We start from the raw sequence: 16,085 nt of genomic DNA, 5'->3' as shown, positions 1-16,085 counted from the left end.
ACGACACAGAATTTAGTTTGTCGAGAATATTCTCTTCTCACCTCACATCACTACAGTGATACCTTGGTTCTCAAACTTAATCCGTTCCGGAAGTCCATTCCAAAACCAAAGCGTTCCAAAACCAAGGTGCGTTTTCCCATAGAAAGTAATGCAAAATGGATTCATCTGTTCCAGACTTTTAAAAACCAGCCCTAAAACAGCAATTTAACATGAATTTTACTATCCAACGAGACCATTGATCCATAAACTGAAATCAATAAACAATGTACTGCAGTCACACAATCAATTAATCAGTAGCTGAACTGGGTTCCGTACATTCACACACACACACACACAAAAAAAAAACAGAAACGCAAAATAAATAGCAAAAAAAGACACCTCAGCGTAACACTCAAAATGGAAGCGTAACACTCAAAACGGAAGAGTAACACTCAAAACGGAAGAGTAACACTCAAAACAGAGCATGTTCGGCTTCTGAAAAAAGTTCACAAACCAGAACACTTACTTCCGGGTTTGCAGCGTTTGGGTTCCAAGTTGTTTGAGTATCAAGGCGTTTGAGAACCAAGGTACCACTGTAGTTATACATGCTACTTTTGGAGTTTTATCAGGCAAGAAAGACATCATTTGACAACCATTGGGGGGGCTCTCTCCACACTCTATAAAGGAGTTTGAGGGCATGTCTTCATGCTACGAATTTAAACCAATGTCATGCATGTTTGGGGACGCGGGTGGTGCTGTGGGTTAAACCACTGAGCCTAGGACTTGCCGATCAGAAGGTCGGCGGTTCGAATCCCCGCGACGGGGTGAGCTCCCGTTGCTCGGACCCAGCTCCTGCCAACCTAGCAGTCCGAAAGCACGTCAAAGTGCAAGTAGATAAATAGGTACCGCTCCGGCGGGAAGGTAAACGGCGATTCCGTGTGCGGCTCTGATTCGCCAGAAGCGGCTTAGTCATGCTGGCCACATGACCCGGAAGCTGTACGCTGGCTCCCTTGGCCAATAAAGCGAGATGAGCGCTGCAACCCCAGAGTCGGCCACGACTGGCCCTAATGGTCAGGGGTCCCTTTACCTTTACCTGCATGTTTACCTGTCCAAACCCTCAATCACAGAACTGTTACACAGTCTATATCTATAGGGTCCTCCTGTCCTGTTTTGCGGTTCTGCCCCGCTGTCAAAGCCTCCCTTACCTGGATAATATGGTGGTGCCCAGGAAGCAGCGATGGCAGGTTCTGGCAAGATCTGGTCTTGCCAGAAGCCACCACTTTTCCTGGGGTTTTGGGGTGGCCGGGGGGCGCCGCCTCTTGGGGTTCTGCTGCCTAAGGCAGCTGCCTCAGCTCACCCCATGGGTGGGCCAGCCCTGATAGTCTGGATCTGGAATCCGTAGCTCCTGCTTTTCACCTGCAAACCGTCCCCTCCTGGTGCTGCTTTGCAGCTGAGAAAGTGCAGCCTGACACGTGAGTCAGCTAGTAGTGTATAGTTCAGGGGAGATTATGGGCTGTTGCTTAACACTGGCTTGTGCCCATTTTTCCGATGTAGCTGCCAAACAGAAGTCCACGCCTGTCGCTGGCTGCTCGATATCAATTAGATAGAAGATTATCGCAGATCGGCTGGAGCCACTTATTAAATAATCGGGGCAATTAACTCCTTAACTAAGTGAAATATACTTGGAGTCCTGCAGTGATTTCATGCTCTTTATTGCAGCTTGTAAAACAGTGATTGAATTCCCCCCTAAACCTCAGGCTTTTATATACAGTGGTACCTCGGGTTAAGTACTTAATTCATTCTGGAGGTCCATTCTTAACCTGAAACTGTTCTTAACCTGAAGCACCACTTTAGCTAATGGGGCCTCCTGCTGCTGCTGCGCCGCCGGAGCACGATTTCTGTTCTCATCCTGAAGCAAAGTTCTTAACCCAAGGTACTATTTCTGGGTTAGCGGAGTCTGTAACCTGAAGCGTATGTAACCTGAAGCTTATGCAACCCGAGGTACCACTGTACTTTATTTACACAATGAGTCCCCTCTGATTGGCTGATTCTGCTTCCCTCCTGGAGCCTGATTGGGCTGCCACTGCTGGCAGGGGAATGATGGGAAGACTTAACTGGATTTTAAGATGCTGTGTCTCTCTTGAAAAGCTTTTCCATGATGGTTGCATTACAATCGTTAGGGTTTCTTTGGTCGGAAGCTGGATCTGTTGCATCTGCAACCAGGTGTTCAGAGAAATCTAGCTGGACAGTCACCCACCCCAAACCACTGAAGCAAATCATCTGCAACCCAAGCTGGAGGGGCTTGGAGCCTGATTTGCGTGGGGAGTTCCCGCCTCCCACCAGTAGGAATAAAGACACATGACACAATTATTTTAGGTTAATGGGCTAAAATTGGCCACAACTTTATTGGTTACAGGTAAAGAGCGGTATGCGGGTGGTGCTGTGGGTAAAAGCCTCAGCGCCTAGGACTTGCCGATTGAAAGGTCGGCAGTTCGAATCCCCGCGGCAGGGTGCGCTCCCGTTGCTCGGTCCCAGCGCCTGCCAACCTAGCAGTTCGAAAGCACCTTCGGGTGCAAGTAGATAAATAGGGACCGCTTACCAGCAGGAAGGTAAACGGCGTTCCGTGTGCTGCGCTGGCTCGCCAGATGCAGCTTGTCACGCTGGCCACGTGACCCGGAAGTGTCTGCGGACAGCGCTGGCTCCCGGCCTATAGAGTGAGATGAGCGCACAACCCTAGAGTCTGTCAAGACTGGCCCGTACGGGCAGGAGTACCTTTACCTTTACCTTTACCTTTACCTTTAAAGAGCGGTATTGGCTTAGGCATTGGTCCTATCCGACTATCCGGCTTCAGCCTGTTTGCTTGAAGACCGGGAAGGGTTAACACCAACAGGGAGAGCCCTGCTAATGCACATCAACTAGGGACTCCCCCGGGGTCACCGCTCGGGGGGGGGCGCTTTAGGCCCTGGCCTCCATAGGCTTCGGAATCCTTTACCGGACTAACCGGGGGAGGTGATGGCGCTCCTCCCCCCCATTCATCTGCATAACAATACCCCGACCAATGCCTAACGGCCAAAACCAAAGAAGTTGTGACGATTTGCTACGAGGTAGGCGAAAAACCAAATGGCCGGTGCCAATTTGCCAAGTGGAAAAATTCCTATCAGGCTCCTTAATGGCGACCAACCGAGGTCCATAACAAGGTCAGAAGGGGAACTTTGAAGGGAGGGCGGATGGGAAACAACAGCAGCTGAGTGGACCAAAGAGGGAGATCCCGGGGCCGTGCTTTCCTTAAGTGAGGCAAGCCACACCCCCTGAGCCAGCCAATTGGCTGGCCAGGGGATGACGCGGCCCGAGGATTCCCTAGATCGTACGGGGGCTTGAAGCCAGCCTCCGTGCGCATGTTGGGAGGGTGAAGCCTGCAACATCACCTCCTTCCGAAGTCGGAAGTGGCTTTCTCTCAGGCTTTCCCCCAAAACTGGTGCTGTTTGAGAGTGATACCATGCAAACTGTGCCGTTTAAATGGGAATGCAAACACCACACAGTAAACTCTGGTGCAGTCAAGACCTGTATTTGCAAAAGGGCAACAGAAAGGCATGTCTGTTGATTTTTATACCAATTTCCCGAAAGGAATCCCGGGAATTTGTGTGGGGTTTAGTAGACCCCACACAAAGCTGTAGTTTCCTAGGATGCACAGGAAGAGGGAGCAGATATTAAAGCAGTTTAAATCTCTAGTAGAAGGCAGACCTTGAGGCTGTTCAAGCCAGCGGCATGAGCAGATCTGCTGAAATTAATAAGCATGACTAAGTTAGGGTCCATCAATTTCAATGGGTCTACTCTGTGTAAAACCTACTTGACTACCACCCCTGATCCTAAGCAGCTTTACTCAGAATTAAATCCCATTTAAATTAATTTAGTTCATTGGGCCTTCATTGGTCCCATTTAGTTCATTGGGTATGTGTAGGATTGCAGCCTTAAAAAGTGTTGGGTTCACCTAATTAATGATCCGTCCCTCCTTATCGCATGCTGTATGTGTACAATCTGCATCAAGACTGGAGGCGAGGGAATAGTTTTGTCAAAGAGCTGGACGTGGTTTTTATGGAAAACAGGGTTTTGATATTGTTTCAAAATCATGTCTAATCAGGCGTGTGTGCTTACAACATCTCAAACCACTTTCAACTCTCCTCTGCTATGAAGCACAGAGCTAACAAAATAATGGTTTAAATAGAGCCAATTTGTCTTAAGCAGGTAAGGACCCAACTAACTGTTAAGTAAAGGTAAAGGTACCCCTGCCCGTACGGGCCAGTCTTGACAGACTCTAGGGTTGTGCGCTCATCTCACTCTATAGGCCGGGAGCCAGCGCTGTCCGAAGACACTTCCGGGTCACGTGGCCAGCGTGACAAGCTGCATCTGGCGAGCCAGCGCAGCACACGGAACGCCGTTTACCTTCCCGCCAGTAAGCGGTCCCTATTTATCTACTTGCACCCAGGGGTGCTTTCAAACTGCTAGGTTGGCAGGCGCTGAGACCGAGCAACGGGAGCGCACCCCGCCGCAGGGATTCGAACCGCCGACCTTTCGATCGGCAAGCCCTAGGCGCTGAGGCTTTTATTTGTACTTAAAAAACACACACCAAAACTGGCTGCTTTCTTATTTTGCAGAAAAGGCAGTCTCAGTATCCCATTCTGGACAATGCTCCCAAGTCAGAATGAGGCCCGACATCTCTTCCTTGCTAAATATTGCTCCCCCAAGGTGTTTTTTTATTACAAATTACACCTTTGGGAGCAAAGTGCAGCCGGGAAAGGGGTGAAGGTGAGGCAGAAAACTCAGTCCAGTATACCTGAAGGAGCGTCTCCACCCCCATCGTTCTGCCCGGACTCTGAGGTCCAGCTCCAAGGGCCTTCTGGCGGTTCCCTCGCTGCGAGAAGCCAAGTTACAGGGAACCAGGCAGAGGGCCTTCTTGGTGGTGGCGCCCGCCCTGTGGAACGCCCTCCCACCAGATGTCAAAGAGAACAACAACTACCAAACTTTTAGAAGACATCTGAAGGCAGCCCTGTTTAGGGAAGCTTTTAATGTTTAACAGACTATTGTATTTTAATATTCTGTTGGAAGCTGCCCAGAGTGGCTGGGGAAACCCAGCCAGATGGGCGGGGTATAAATAATAATAATAATATATTATTATTATTATTATTATTATTATTATTATTATAATTATTACAAGGGGCCCCAATTTGGATCAGGTTCTGAAGCAGACCCCACCCCCATCCACCACAACTGCTTTTTCTTAGGCATCGCTGGCAGAATTATCTCTTTCACCTCCTAAATGGCAAAAGGAGACAGTCTGGGGTGAGATCTCCTGGTGATCTGGGGGGGGGGCGTTGCTGGATAATTTTTCTGACCCCCATTAGATTGCCATTCATTCCTCCCTGCCTCTAAAGTGAGTTTTGCAGAAATATTAAATGCAGTGGGTTGGAATCAGGGTCATTTCTTTGCTTTATGTTATCTTTCTAAAACTAGAAGGCAAGTAAATTTCTAAGTTTAAAAAGCCTCTCCACAGTGGTACCTCTAGTTACGGACTCGATCCATTCCGGGGTGCCGTTCGCACCCCGAAAAGTCCATAACTAGAGTGCTGCTTCTGCACATGTGTGAAGTGTGCAGAACTCTTCTGCGCATGTGCGAAGCATGCAGAATGCTTCTGAGCACACACGTGCGGCGAAACCCGGAAGTACAGTGGTACCTCTGGATATGAACGGGATCCGTTCCGGAGCCCCATTCGCATCCTGAAGCGGATGCAACCACGCGTCTGTGCATGCGCGGGTCGTGATTTGTCGCTTCTGCGCATGTGCGTGACGTCATTTTGACTGTGCATGCGCGAGCGGCAAAACCCGGAAGTAATGCATTCTGTTACTTCTGGGTCACCGTGGAGCGCAACCGGAAAACGCTCAACCTGAAGCAACTTCAAGTTGAGGTATGACTGTATACACTTCCGGGTTTGCCGCGTTCGCAAGCCAAAAAGACGCAAAAATGAACCTAACGCAACACAAGGTATGACTGTACTTCTTCAGAATATGTAATGTCCAGATCATGACAAAAGTCTTGTTATTGGGAAAGAAACTGGGCTAAGAAGATGTTCTTTGGCAGGTTGTGGAACACGAGTGGAAAGATCTGTGGAGAGAATCTATGGAGGAAACATTGCTGTGGAAGGGGAGTGGCCGTGGCAAGCAAGTCTTCAGCTGAACGGCATCCATCGCTGTGGCGCAACACTGATCGGTGATATATGGCTTTTAACTGCAGCTCACTGCTTTAGAGGGTGAGAAGATCTCTCCCCCATCTCCCAGCCTTGCTAAAACTGTTTCTGGGTTCTGCACCAACATTACATGAGTAATCAGAATCTTTAAAAAGCTATCACATCACGTTCAACCTCTACCCCAGCTATATATTTGTTCAAAACATATGAAATTGATGCTTACCGTATTTTTCGCTCTATAGGACACACTTTTTCCCCTCCAAAAATTAAGGGGAAATGTGTGTGCATCCTATGGAGCGAATGCAGGCTCCTTGGCTTCAGCGATAGCAACGCGAAGCCTCCGAAGCGCAGAGGGAGCGCTCCCTCTGCGCTCTGGAGGCTTCACGTTGCTTTCGCTGAATCCTGGAGAGCGAGAGGGGTCAGTGCGCACCGACTCCTCTCGCTCTCGAGGCTTCAGGGATAGCTGCCTGAAGCCTTCGGAGTGCAGTGCGAGTTCCTGCTGCGCTCCGCAGGCTTCGGGTTCCTTTTGCTGAAGCCGGGAGAGCAAGACTCTCCTGGCGTCAGCAGAGAGGGAGAGCTGCGCAGCGCCCCTTCAGCCAAGGGGGAGGAAAAATGGAAGGGGCTCTGTTTCTCCTGTCGCTTCGCTGAAAGGGCGCTGAGCAGAGAGGGGGAGATGTTTTTTCTTCTTGTTCTCCCCCTCTAAAACAAGGTGCGTCCTATGGTCCGGTGCATCTTATAGAGCAAAAACTACTGTAGTTATTTTGCCCCCGCTCATGGTTCTCCCATCCTGGCTTTCTTTCTTCCAAGTTGGACTTATTTCTGGCCAGGGAGACCTCAGGGGGGGAGAACTGTGGGGCCAAATCAGTAGGCAAGGGGAGAATTCTGCCCTACACAATCCCCTCTTTTGCCTTAATATTAACTTCTTGTTAAGAAAGGCTAGAGAGCAATAAAACTCTATATGCATGTTGAGTAGAATGGATTATTACTGTATCGCTCTCAAATGTGTTTTAGAGTGAGAGATCTCCGTAGCTGGACAGCTAGTTTTGGGGCCCGCTTAAACCCTCCACTACTGAGAAGGAACCTTCGCCAGATCATCGTCCATGAGCAATACGCCGAGAGCGTCATGAGACATGAGTTTGACATTGCTGTCGTGCAGCTCGCGTACCCAGTTCAGTTTACGGCAGCCGTGCACCGCATCTGTCTCCCGGAGGCATCGTATATCTTTCCAGAAAACATCACCTGCTTCGTCACGGGATATGGTGCCCTGAGAGATGAAGGTCAGTAAACTATCTGTTCAGCTTAAACACAGACGTTGACTTTCAAGGTGCAGTCGCTGTGGCAAGGCCAGTTCCAAGTCACAGAGTGACATTCCCCCTGCTGGGCTCTCCCATAGCAGGTCCAATCCCAAACCACCAGTTAGAGAAGAAGAAGAGTTTGGATTTGATACCCCGCTTTATCACTACCCTAAGGAGTCTCAAAGCGGCTAACATTCTCCTTTCCCTTCCTCCCCCACAACAAGCACTCTGTGAGGTGAGGCTGAGAGACTTCAGAGAAGTGTGACTGGCCCAAGGTCACCCAGCAGCTGCATGTGGAGGAGCAGGGAATCGAACCCAGTTCACCAGATTACAAGTCCACTGCTCTTAACCACTACACCACACTGGCTCTCCAAGTTATCCAAAGAGAGCAAAGATATGAGTACAGGGAAGGTGTTGCTCCTGCCACTACAAGCAGTGGCATGAAACAGGGGTATGTGGAACAAGACCTGCATGGGCCCAAACCTTCCAGAGGACCCCCTCTCTCACTTCATGGAAGTGGGTTTTGTGGACCGTCCTGAGTTGGGTTTTGTGGACCGTCCTGAGGTGCCAAAGCCATAAAGGGGACGCAGGTGGCGCTGCGGTCTAAACCACTGAGCCTATTGGGCTTGCCAGTCAGAAGGTCGGCGGTTCAAATCCCCATGACAGGGTGAGCTCCCATTGCTCTGTCCTAGCTCCTGCCAACCTAGCAGTTCGAAATCACACCAGTGCAAGTAGATAAATAGGTACCACTCCGGCGGGAAGGTAAACGGCATTTCTGTGCGCTCTGGTTTCCGTCATGGTGTCCCGCTGCACCGGAAGCGGTTTAGTCATGCTAGCCCCATGACCTGGAAAGCTGTCTGTGGACAAATGCTGGCTCCCTCAGCCTGAAAGCGAGATGAGCAACCCCATAGTTGCCTTTGACTCGACTTAACTGTCCAGAGGTCCTTTACCTTTACCTTTTACCTTGCCAATGCCATAACTCTGGCCCTGAGTCCAGCTGTGCAACTTGTATTAAAGACTTACCTGTCAATCCACTACATCCCTTGTAAGCAAAGGAAGGTGTCTACTTGTTATTGTTTTGAATGGAACATGTGTCCTTACAAAAATAAAATAGTTGCAAATGTACTCTGTGGATTGGGATGAGTAGGAGAGGTTTGCTGGAGATCTCAAAGCCTAAGAAGGACACACTGGTAAGGACACACGCGACGTAACAGGCTGTATGTAACAGTGTAACTTCTGTTTCAAAAAACAATTCAACATATCATGTCATAATATGTAATTCCATAGACCAAATTATCATATGAGCAGAACATATTCTGAGAGATTAAAGTCCAGCTGATTGCTCAGGAGATACAATCTATTCAGTTCTTATATTAGCAATAACCACAATGTGGAATACTTATATCACTCTTGTAGTGTTCCATGTGTGGATGCTTTTGAGAATTCTAGAGATCCTTGTAAGTAGATATCAGATGAAAAACTTGGAAGAATGGCACATGCAGAAAATAAGACAAGGATTCCAGGATAATTCCTTGTTTCGCCCAACCGGGCTTGCTCAAACTTGCATACTCTGGATTATATAAACAAACATAATGTAATGTAATTTTATACAAAACTAACATAACATTAACATCAAACCATAAATTTACATACCGTTACATTACATTATGTCACACATTAAAAACTTACCTGAGCAGGGCTGCCTTCAGATGTCTTCTAAATGTCAGGTAGTTGTTTATCTCTTTGACATCTGATGGGAGGGCATTCCACAGAGCGGGCGCCACTACCGAGAAGGCCCTCTGCCTGGTTCCCTGTAGCTTTGCTTCTCCCAGTGAGGGAACTGCCAGAAGGCCTTCAGCGCTGGACCTCAGTGTCCAGGCAGAACGATGGGGGTGGAGACGCTCCTTCAGGTATACTGGACCGAGGCCGTTTAGGGCTTTAAAGGTCAACACCAACACTTTGAATTGCGCTCAGAAACGTACTGGGAGCCAGTGTCTTTCAAGACCGGTGTTATGTGGTCCCGGTGGCCACTCCCAGTCACCAGTCTAGCTGCCGCATTCTGGGTTAGTTGTAGTTTCCAGGTCACCTTCAAAGGTAGCCCCACATAGAGCACATTGCAGTAGTCCAAGCGGGAGATAACTAGAACATGCACCACTCTGGTGAGACAGTCCGCGGGCAGATAGGGTCTCAGCCTGCGTACCAGATGGAGCTTGTAGACAGCTGCCCTGGACACAGAATTGACCTGCGCCTCCATGGACAGCTGTGAGTCCAAAATGACTCCCAGGCTGTGCACCGCACCTGGTCCTTCAGGGGCACAGTTACCCCATTCAGGACCAGGGAGTCTTCCACACCAGCCCGCCCCCTGTCCCCCAAAAACAGTACTTTTGTCTTGTCAGGATTCAACCTCAATCCATTAGCCGCCATCCATCCTCCAACCGCCTCCAGGCACTTGCACAGGATCTTCACCGCCTTCACTGGTTCTGTTTTGAAAGAGAGGTAGAGGTTGAGTATCTGTATCAAGTCTGGCCGAACCAGAGGTTTCATATTGCCAATCCTAGAGGGTCATGTTGCAAACTCCCTGCTTTGTTAGGGCTCTCAGGGCTGAGCACGCACTGCCTAAGGAACTCACCAGGCAAAGTCTAAGCATCTGACCTTAGATCCTTGCTTCAGATTTGGCATCTCTTAACAATTCCCCCATCTGCAATGGAGGTGAAGTGCTGAGAGTGCATTGGTAGCAATGCTTCTGTAACTGAACGGTGACTCTGTGGTCCTGTGTCGCATGGGGTGTGGGGTTATGTGGTGCTTCTGTGTGTGTTACACCGCAGCCTTCCTACGAAATTTCACGCCACCCATATTATTTTGGAACTAGGTCCCAGTGTCGGTGAACTTCGCCAAACAGAAGTGAAAATCATAGGCAATGAGATTTGCAACAGATGGAACGTGTACAATGGTGCCATTTCGGCAGGGATGCTTTGTGCTGGGTACCTGGAAGGAGGGAGTGATGCCTGCCAAGTAAGTCCAATAGCTTAAAAGTAGAGGGAGGCAGGGAGAGAAATCCATGCAGCTTGCATTTTAATGCAATGTACCTACGTAATTTGCAGCTCCAAAGCCAGCATGTGGCTCTAAACCAGGGGTTGGCAAACTATGGCCCGTGGGCTGGATTTGGCCCAATTGCCCTAAGGATCCAGCCCGTGGATGTTCCGTGGATCAGCGATGCTGTTTGTTAATTTTTTCCATATTTTTTTTGGCGCCACCATTTTTTGGGGGGGTGCCATTTCCCCCCTCCCTCTCACACACCACGGCGCCTCCACCCTCCCTCCTCCTGGCTTCTCCCCGCCCTGCGTAGTGGAGGAAGGGGGCTGGACTGAGCGCCATTTTGTAACCAAACAATCAAACCCCTGTGTTGCAAACAATCATCGGTAATATCCAAGGCAACACGATGACCAAGTACAACAATGTGACGTCAATATAAACTCTTTCTACAATCTATACAGAACATTGAACAATATGAAATATACGAAATACGCACCCTCTGCAAAACCAAATAAACATAAATCTTATAAATCTCTGAAAGTCACAAAATGTGCACTCTAATGGATTCTCTTGAAAACATAGAACCAAATAAACATAAGTCTTATAAGTCTCTGAAAGTCTTTGCAGACTATGCAAGTCTCTGAAAGAAGCAATGGGTCAGATTCTTATCTGGGGAAAACAAGCCATAAAGCTTTGTTTTATGATGTCCAACACTGCCGAAGTGGTCCACAAACAGACGTAGTGAACAGTGATTCCAGATATACCCACTGTTTCGTGGAATTCTTCTTCTGCACAGCAGAAGGATACGGAAATGCTTCATAAACTGCAAATTAATTATTGAAACAATGACCTGCATATGCATGGTAACTCAGATTATTATAAACTGTATGCATGAACTATAATGTCAATTCAATATGAAATGAAACCAAAAGTACATACCCCATCTATATGGTAAATGGAATTGTATAACACCAATTGCTATGGAGCAGTGGTCATAAAGTTATGTACCGTATTTTTCGCTCTATAAGACGCACCTAGTTTTTGGAGGAGGAAAAAGAAAAAAAAATATTCTGAATCTCAGAAGCCAGAACAGCAAGAGGGATTGCTGTGCAGCGAAAGCAGCAATCCCTCTTGCTGTTCTGGCTTCTGGGATAGCTGCGCAGCCTGCATTCGCTCCATAACACACACACACATTTCCCCTTACTTTTTAGGAGGGGAAAAGTGAGTCTTATAGAGCAAAAAATACGGTAACCACTGCAGGCACAGGAGCCGCGGTTGGGAGAGCGCAGCGCCGACATTAGCAGCATAGGTGCTGTGATGGCTTGGGAATACTCTCCGCAAGAAAAGCTTCTGCTCACTCAGAGATACATAGATACAGTCTCTATTTTACATATGTACAAGCAGCACACATAATTATGCGTCCGAATCCTGTGAGTCAGATTCCCGGAGTGACTTACGTCCGCCCCTTTTCCAGCAGAAGAGGCGAGGCATTCTCAATTGATGTCTCTGCCCCCTCCGCTTTAACCCTCTCCTTTCCTGAGCAGATGGAACCGGCACTGCATCGCCGTCAGTGCCAGAGCTTTCTGTGCGGAGTTGAGGCTCTGCTCCAGCATCTGAGAGCCTTCCCTCCTCCTGACTTCCCCTCCTTTCCTGCACTGGCACTTCCTGCCCCCCTTCCTCTGCTTGTCTCTCCTCCTCCCCTGCGTTCTCCGGCAATACCATGACAGGTAGGCAGGGGCTGTGGGGGAGAGAGAAGCCCCCTCTGGTGCACACACGTGGTCCGACCCTCCACAAGGTCGGGGGTGTGTGAACCGGCCCCCTCCCCAAAAGGTTTGCTGAGCCCTGCTCTAAACCCCTTTGCACCAAATATTATGCATATCAAAAATGGTCTTGTTTCCTCTTCTAGGGCGACTCCGGTGGTCCTCTGGTTACTCCTGATTCTAGAGGAATATGGTACCTGGTTGGCATAGTGAGCTGGGGTGAAGAATGTGCGAAGCCAAACAAGCCTGGAGTCTACACGCGAGTAACTTACTATCGGGAATGGATTGCTGCCCGCACTGGGATATGAAGCTGCAAAGGAGGATTCGCAGGCAATGTCAGAGCCTGGAAGCCCAAGACATTTGGACTATACAGATATATACATATGATGCATATAGCTCCATTGTTTTGGTCCGTTCTGGTTTCAGAGCAGGCCTGGTGCCTTTACTGGAAGCACCAACACAATTCCTTGCCAAATTACGCCATGCCCACCAGCCTCATTTTATTTCACGTTCTTGGTTTTGTTTTGTTTTTTGTTTTTTTTACAAGGAGAGCAATAGAGTGAGGAATACAGTTGCAACCAGCAAGAAATGTTTTGTGTGTGGTTCTTTACGTCGCCAATCCGTGAAACAGTTGTACTGTTTTAATACAGTGGATCTCTTACTGCCATATCTTTTTTGATATCCTGGCTGACAGTGCTTTTTTAAAGGGTTCACATCCTGTTTTGCTCAAGGAAATGACTACGCATAGGGACTAGGAACAGCCCAATTTGTTTCCTCCCTCTTTCAAGTCTAAATACCCCAGTCGCAGATATCCCAGCCAGTATCTTGGGGGAGGCGGGTCCTTGGGCAAGAGGCTGTCTGTGATCTCCTTAACTCAGGAATGGTGGAGAGGGGTGAGGCAGGAAGATCGAGAAAGCACAGAGAGCCCACTGTGGTATTCTGTTACCTCGAGTGTACCCTGATGCAGAGCCGTCTTTCCCATAGGACTTAGTGGCTCGTTGCGCCAGGGCACCGGCCACTCAGGGGCGCCCCAGAGAGTGGGGGAGCTGCGCGGCTTTGCCGGCAGCCTCCCCTTTCCCTGCACGCTGCCAGCTGTGCCCCGCCAACCATCTTTCCTTCCTACCCTCCTCGGCCCACCTCCCTCTGGGGGCAGGCGCATTGGCGCTGGTGCTGCTGCTTGTGCTACTCCCACAAAAGCTCTGTGGCGGCCACATGGGCAGCAGTGGACAAGGAGCCGCTCCTCAACTCTGAGGCGGTGGCTGAGGACGGGCCTCCTCCTCCTCAGCCTCCTCCTCAGCCTTGGGAATCCCCTCAGCCGCTGTTGTCTTCGTCTGAGGAAGCGGCAGGAGCGGCAGTGGTGGGAGTGGCTCCCCAGGGGCCTCCTCCGTGTCACCGGTGCCCACTGCCCCACCACCACCACTCCCCGGGGCACAGGCAGCGGTGTGGCAACTGCCTCCTGCTCCTTGGGCCCTTGGGCAGCAGAGAGCGCGCTGGCAGCAGGCTGTCGTTGTCAGGCAGCGGAGGAGGAGGAGGCACCCTGGAGCCCCGCAAGCGAGCATGGGGTTCTGGCGGTCTGGCCAGCCGCACCGCATCCACCACATTGACAGCGTCTTCTGTGGGCAGCGGCTCCTGGGGCTAGGAGGTGGTCCGCGGGCTGGGCCCCGAGTTCTAAATTCTGAGAAAGGGAGGGGGTGCCGGAGGGATCTTTGCACCAGGGTACCAGATATGCTTAAGACGGCCCTGCCCTGATGTCAAGTTTCCCCTCAGATCCGTTGTCCTGACACACAAGAGTGTAACAAAAGGTTCTATGAGCGCATTGTATTTCACAATGCGTGGTGCGCCTGCAAGCATCAAACCAGCATCGTGTTTTTGCTCTGCTTCCTGTGCACCTGAGGGGGCTTGCTGGACTTCTTGCTGCCATCATCAGGGCCTTGACAAGGTGCCCCACAGAGGGCTCGCAGCATTAACATCCCAAGAGGGACTTGCTTCTCCAATAGCCACAGCCTTGGATTCCAGCAAAAACCAGGCGTGGTTCTGCAGCCTTGCTTCCAGCTCACAAAACTCAGACTCCCCACTCTGGCCTTTGTCTTTCTAACTACACGAGAGTTGGTGGAGGGCTCCCACCCCCCAATTTTCTGTCTGGCACACAGCCACTTCCTTTGTTACCTGACTGGCCCATACTTAGAGATAATAATATAATAATAATAATTTATTATTTATACCCCACCCATCTGGCTGGGCCTCCCCAGCCACTCTGGGCGGCTTCCATAGAAACCAAAAATACAGTAAAATATCACACGTTAAAAACTTCCCTGAACAGGGCTGCCTTAAGATGTCTTCTGAATGTCAGGTAGTTGTTTATCGCTTTGACATCTGCTGGAAGGGCGTTCCACAGGGCGGGTGCCACTACCGAGAAGGCCCTCTGCCTGGTTCCCTGTAGCTTTGCTTCTCGCAATGAGGGAACCGCCAGAAGGCCCTCAGCACTGGACCTCAGCGTCCGGGCAGAATGATGGGGGTGGAGACGCTCCTTCAGGTATACTGGACCGAGGCCATTTAGGGCTTTAAAGGTCAGCACCAACACTTTGAATTGTGCTTGGAAATGTACTGGGAGCCAATGTAGGTCTTTCAAGACCGGTGTTATATGGTCTCGGCGGCCGCCCCCAGTCACCAGTCTAGCTGCCGCATTCTGGATTATTTGTAGTTTCGAATCACCTTCAAAGGTAGCCCCACGTAAAGCGCATTGCAGTAGTCCAAGCGGGAGATAACCAGAGCATGCACCACTCTGGCGAGACAGTCTGCAGGCAGGTAGGGTCTCAGCCTACGTACCAGATGGAGCTGGTAAACAGCTGCCCTGGACACAGAGAGCCATTGCCTCACCAGGAAGCTAGCCTGGCTTTTCCAGAAATTGAATTGTGGCTATCAACTGTTCCCTTTTTTAAAGGGAAATTCCCTTATTCCGAATAGGATTCCTCGCAAGAAAAGGGAAAAGTTGACAGCTATGAATTGAATCATAGCTGTCAGGGAGGCAGTGGAAGACAGGAGTGCCTGGTGTGCTCTGGTCCATGGGGTCACGAAGAGTCGGACACGACTAAACAACTAAGCAACAACAATGAATTGAATCAGTGCTGAATCCAGGAATTAGAAGTGGGCTCAGACATACAGCCTACTGCCCCCAAACTCATAACACTAATATTCCCAAATATGCATTTCAAAGTATTTTTCTTACGGACCAACATGGCTGCCTTTGTTGTTTTGTTAGCCAATGTTTATCTGCATTTTAATTCATCTCTTCAGCAATAGCAACGACTGCAATGTTCACATAAATAGGAGAACACCTGGCTTAAAGGCAAATGTAAGCCTTGCGCTCCCATTCTAACTTCCTTCGATGGGCAGTCATTTGCTGAGAGTGTACCTGAGACCTAAGTTGTTTGCTTGCCACCTCCTCTGCAAATCTGACGCAAGATTCAAGTCGCATGTTGAGATCCTTGCGTGATGCAACAGAATTAAGGTGGGAGCAGCCAAGCTTAACTCTCTTCTTTTTTTTAAATAGCTCGTCCATGGTGTTTTCCTTCCCACCTCCTTTAAACTATGCCTTGTGTTTGGAAAATGCAATAAATGTCATTCGCCAGCAAGCAAGAATATAATAGTCTGCGGTTAGAGTAAGAATTAATCAATAATGCTGCCCTGCTGGCTAATTAATCGTTGGGATAGCTCAGTTGGTAGAGCATGAGACTCGATCTCAGGGTTGTGGGTCCGGGCCCCACGCTGGGCAAAAGATTC

The 16,085-nt window shown here is 49.5% G+C and overlaps 1 protein-coding gene across 1 annotated transcript in view; it reads left to right on the top strand.

Annotated features, from left to right (window-relative positions):
* The window catches only part of LOC128400280 (transmembrane protease serine 11A-like), a 73,589-nt gene extending 60,603 nt beyond the window's left edge, over positions 1–12,986 (top strand). Inside the window, exons 10-13 of the mRNA XM_053362439.1 lie at positions 6,112–6,280; positions 7,229–7,494; positions 10,382–10,524; positions 12,452–12,986. Of these exons, the coding sequence (XP_053218414.1) occupies positions 6,112–6,280; positions 7,229–7,494; positions 10,382–10,524; positions 12,452–12,613 (740 nt within the window). The 3' untranslated portion in view covers positions 12,614–12,986. The remainder of the gene's footprint in view (positions 1–6,111; positions 6,281–7,228; positions 7,495–10,381; positions 10,525–12,451) is intronic.
* The last annotated feature ends 3,099 nt before the right edge of the window (positions 12,987–16,085 follow it).

This window comes from Podarcis raffonei, chromosome 13 (assembly GCF_027172205.1).
Source record: "Podarcis raffonei isolate rPodRaf1 chromosome 13, rPodRaf1.pri, whole genome shotgun sequence".
Lineage (NCBI taxonomy): Eukaryota > Metazoa > Chordata > Lepidosauria > Squamata > Lacertidae > Podarcis > Podarcis raffonei.
Note: the sequence above shows the minus strand (reverse complement) of the source record. Positions and strands in the feature narration are given on the sequence as shown.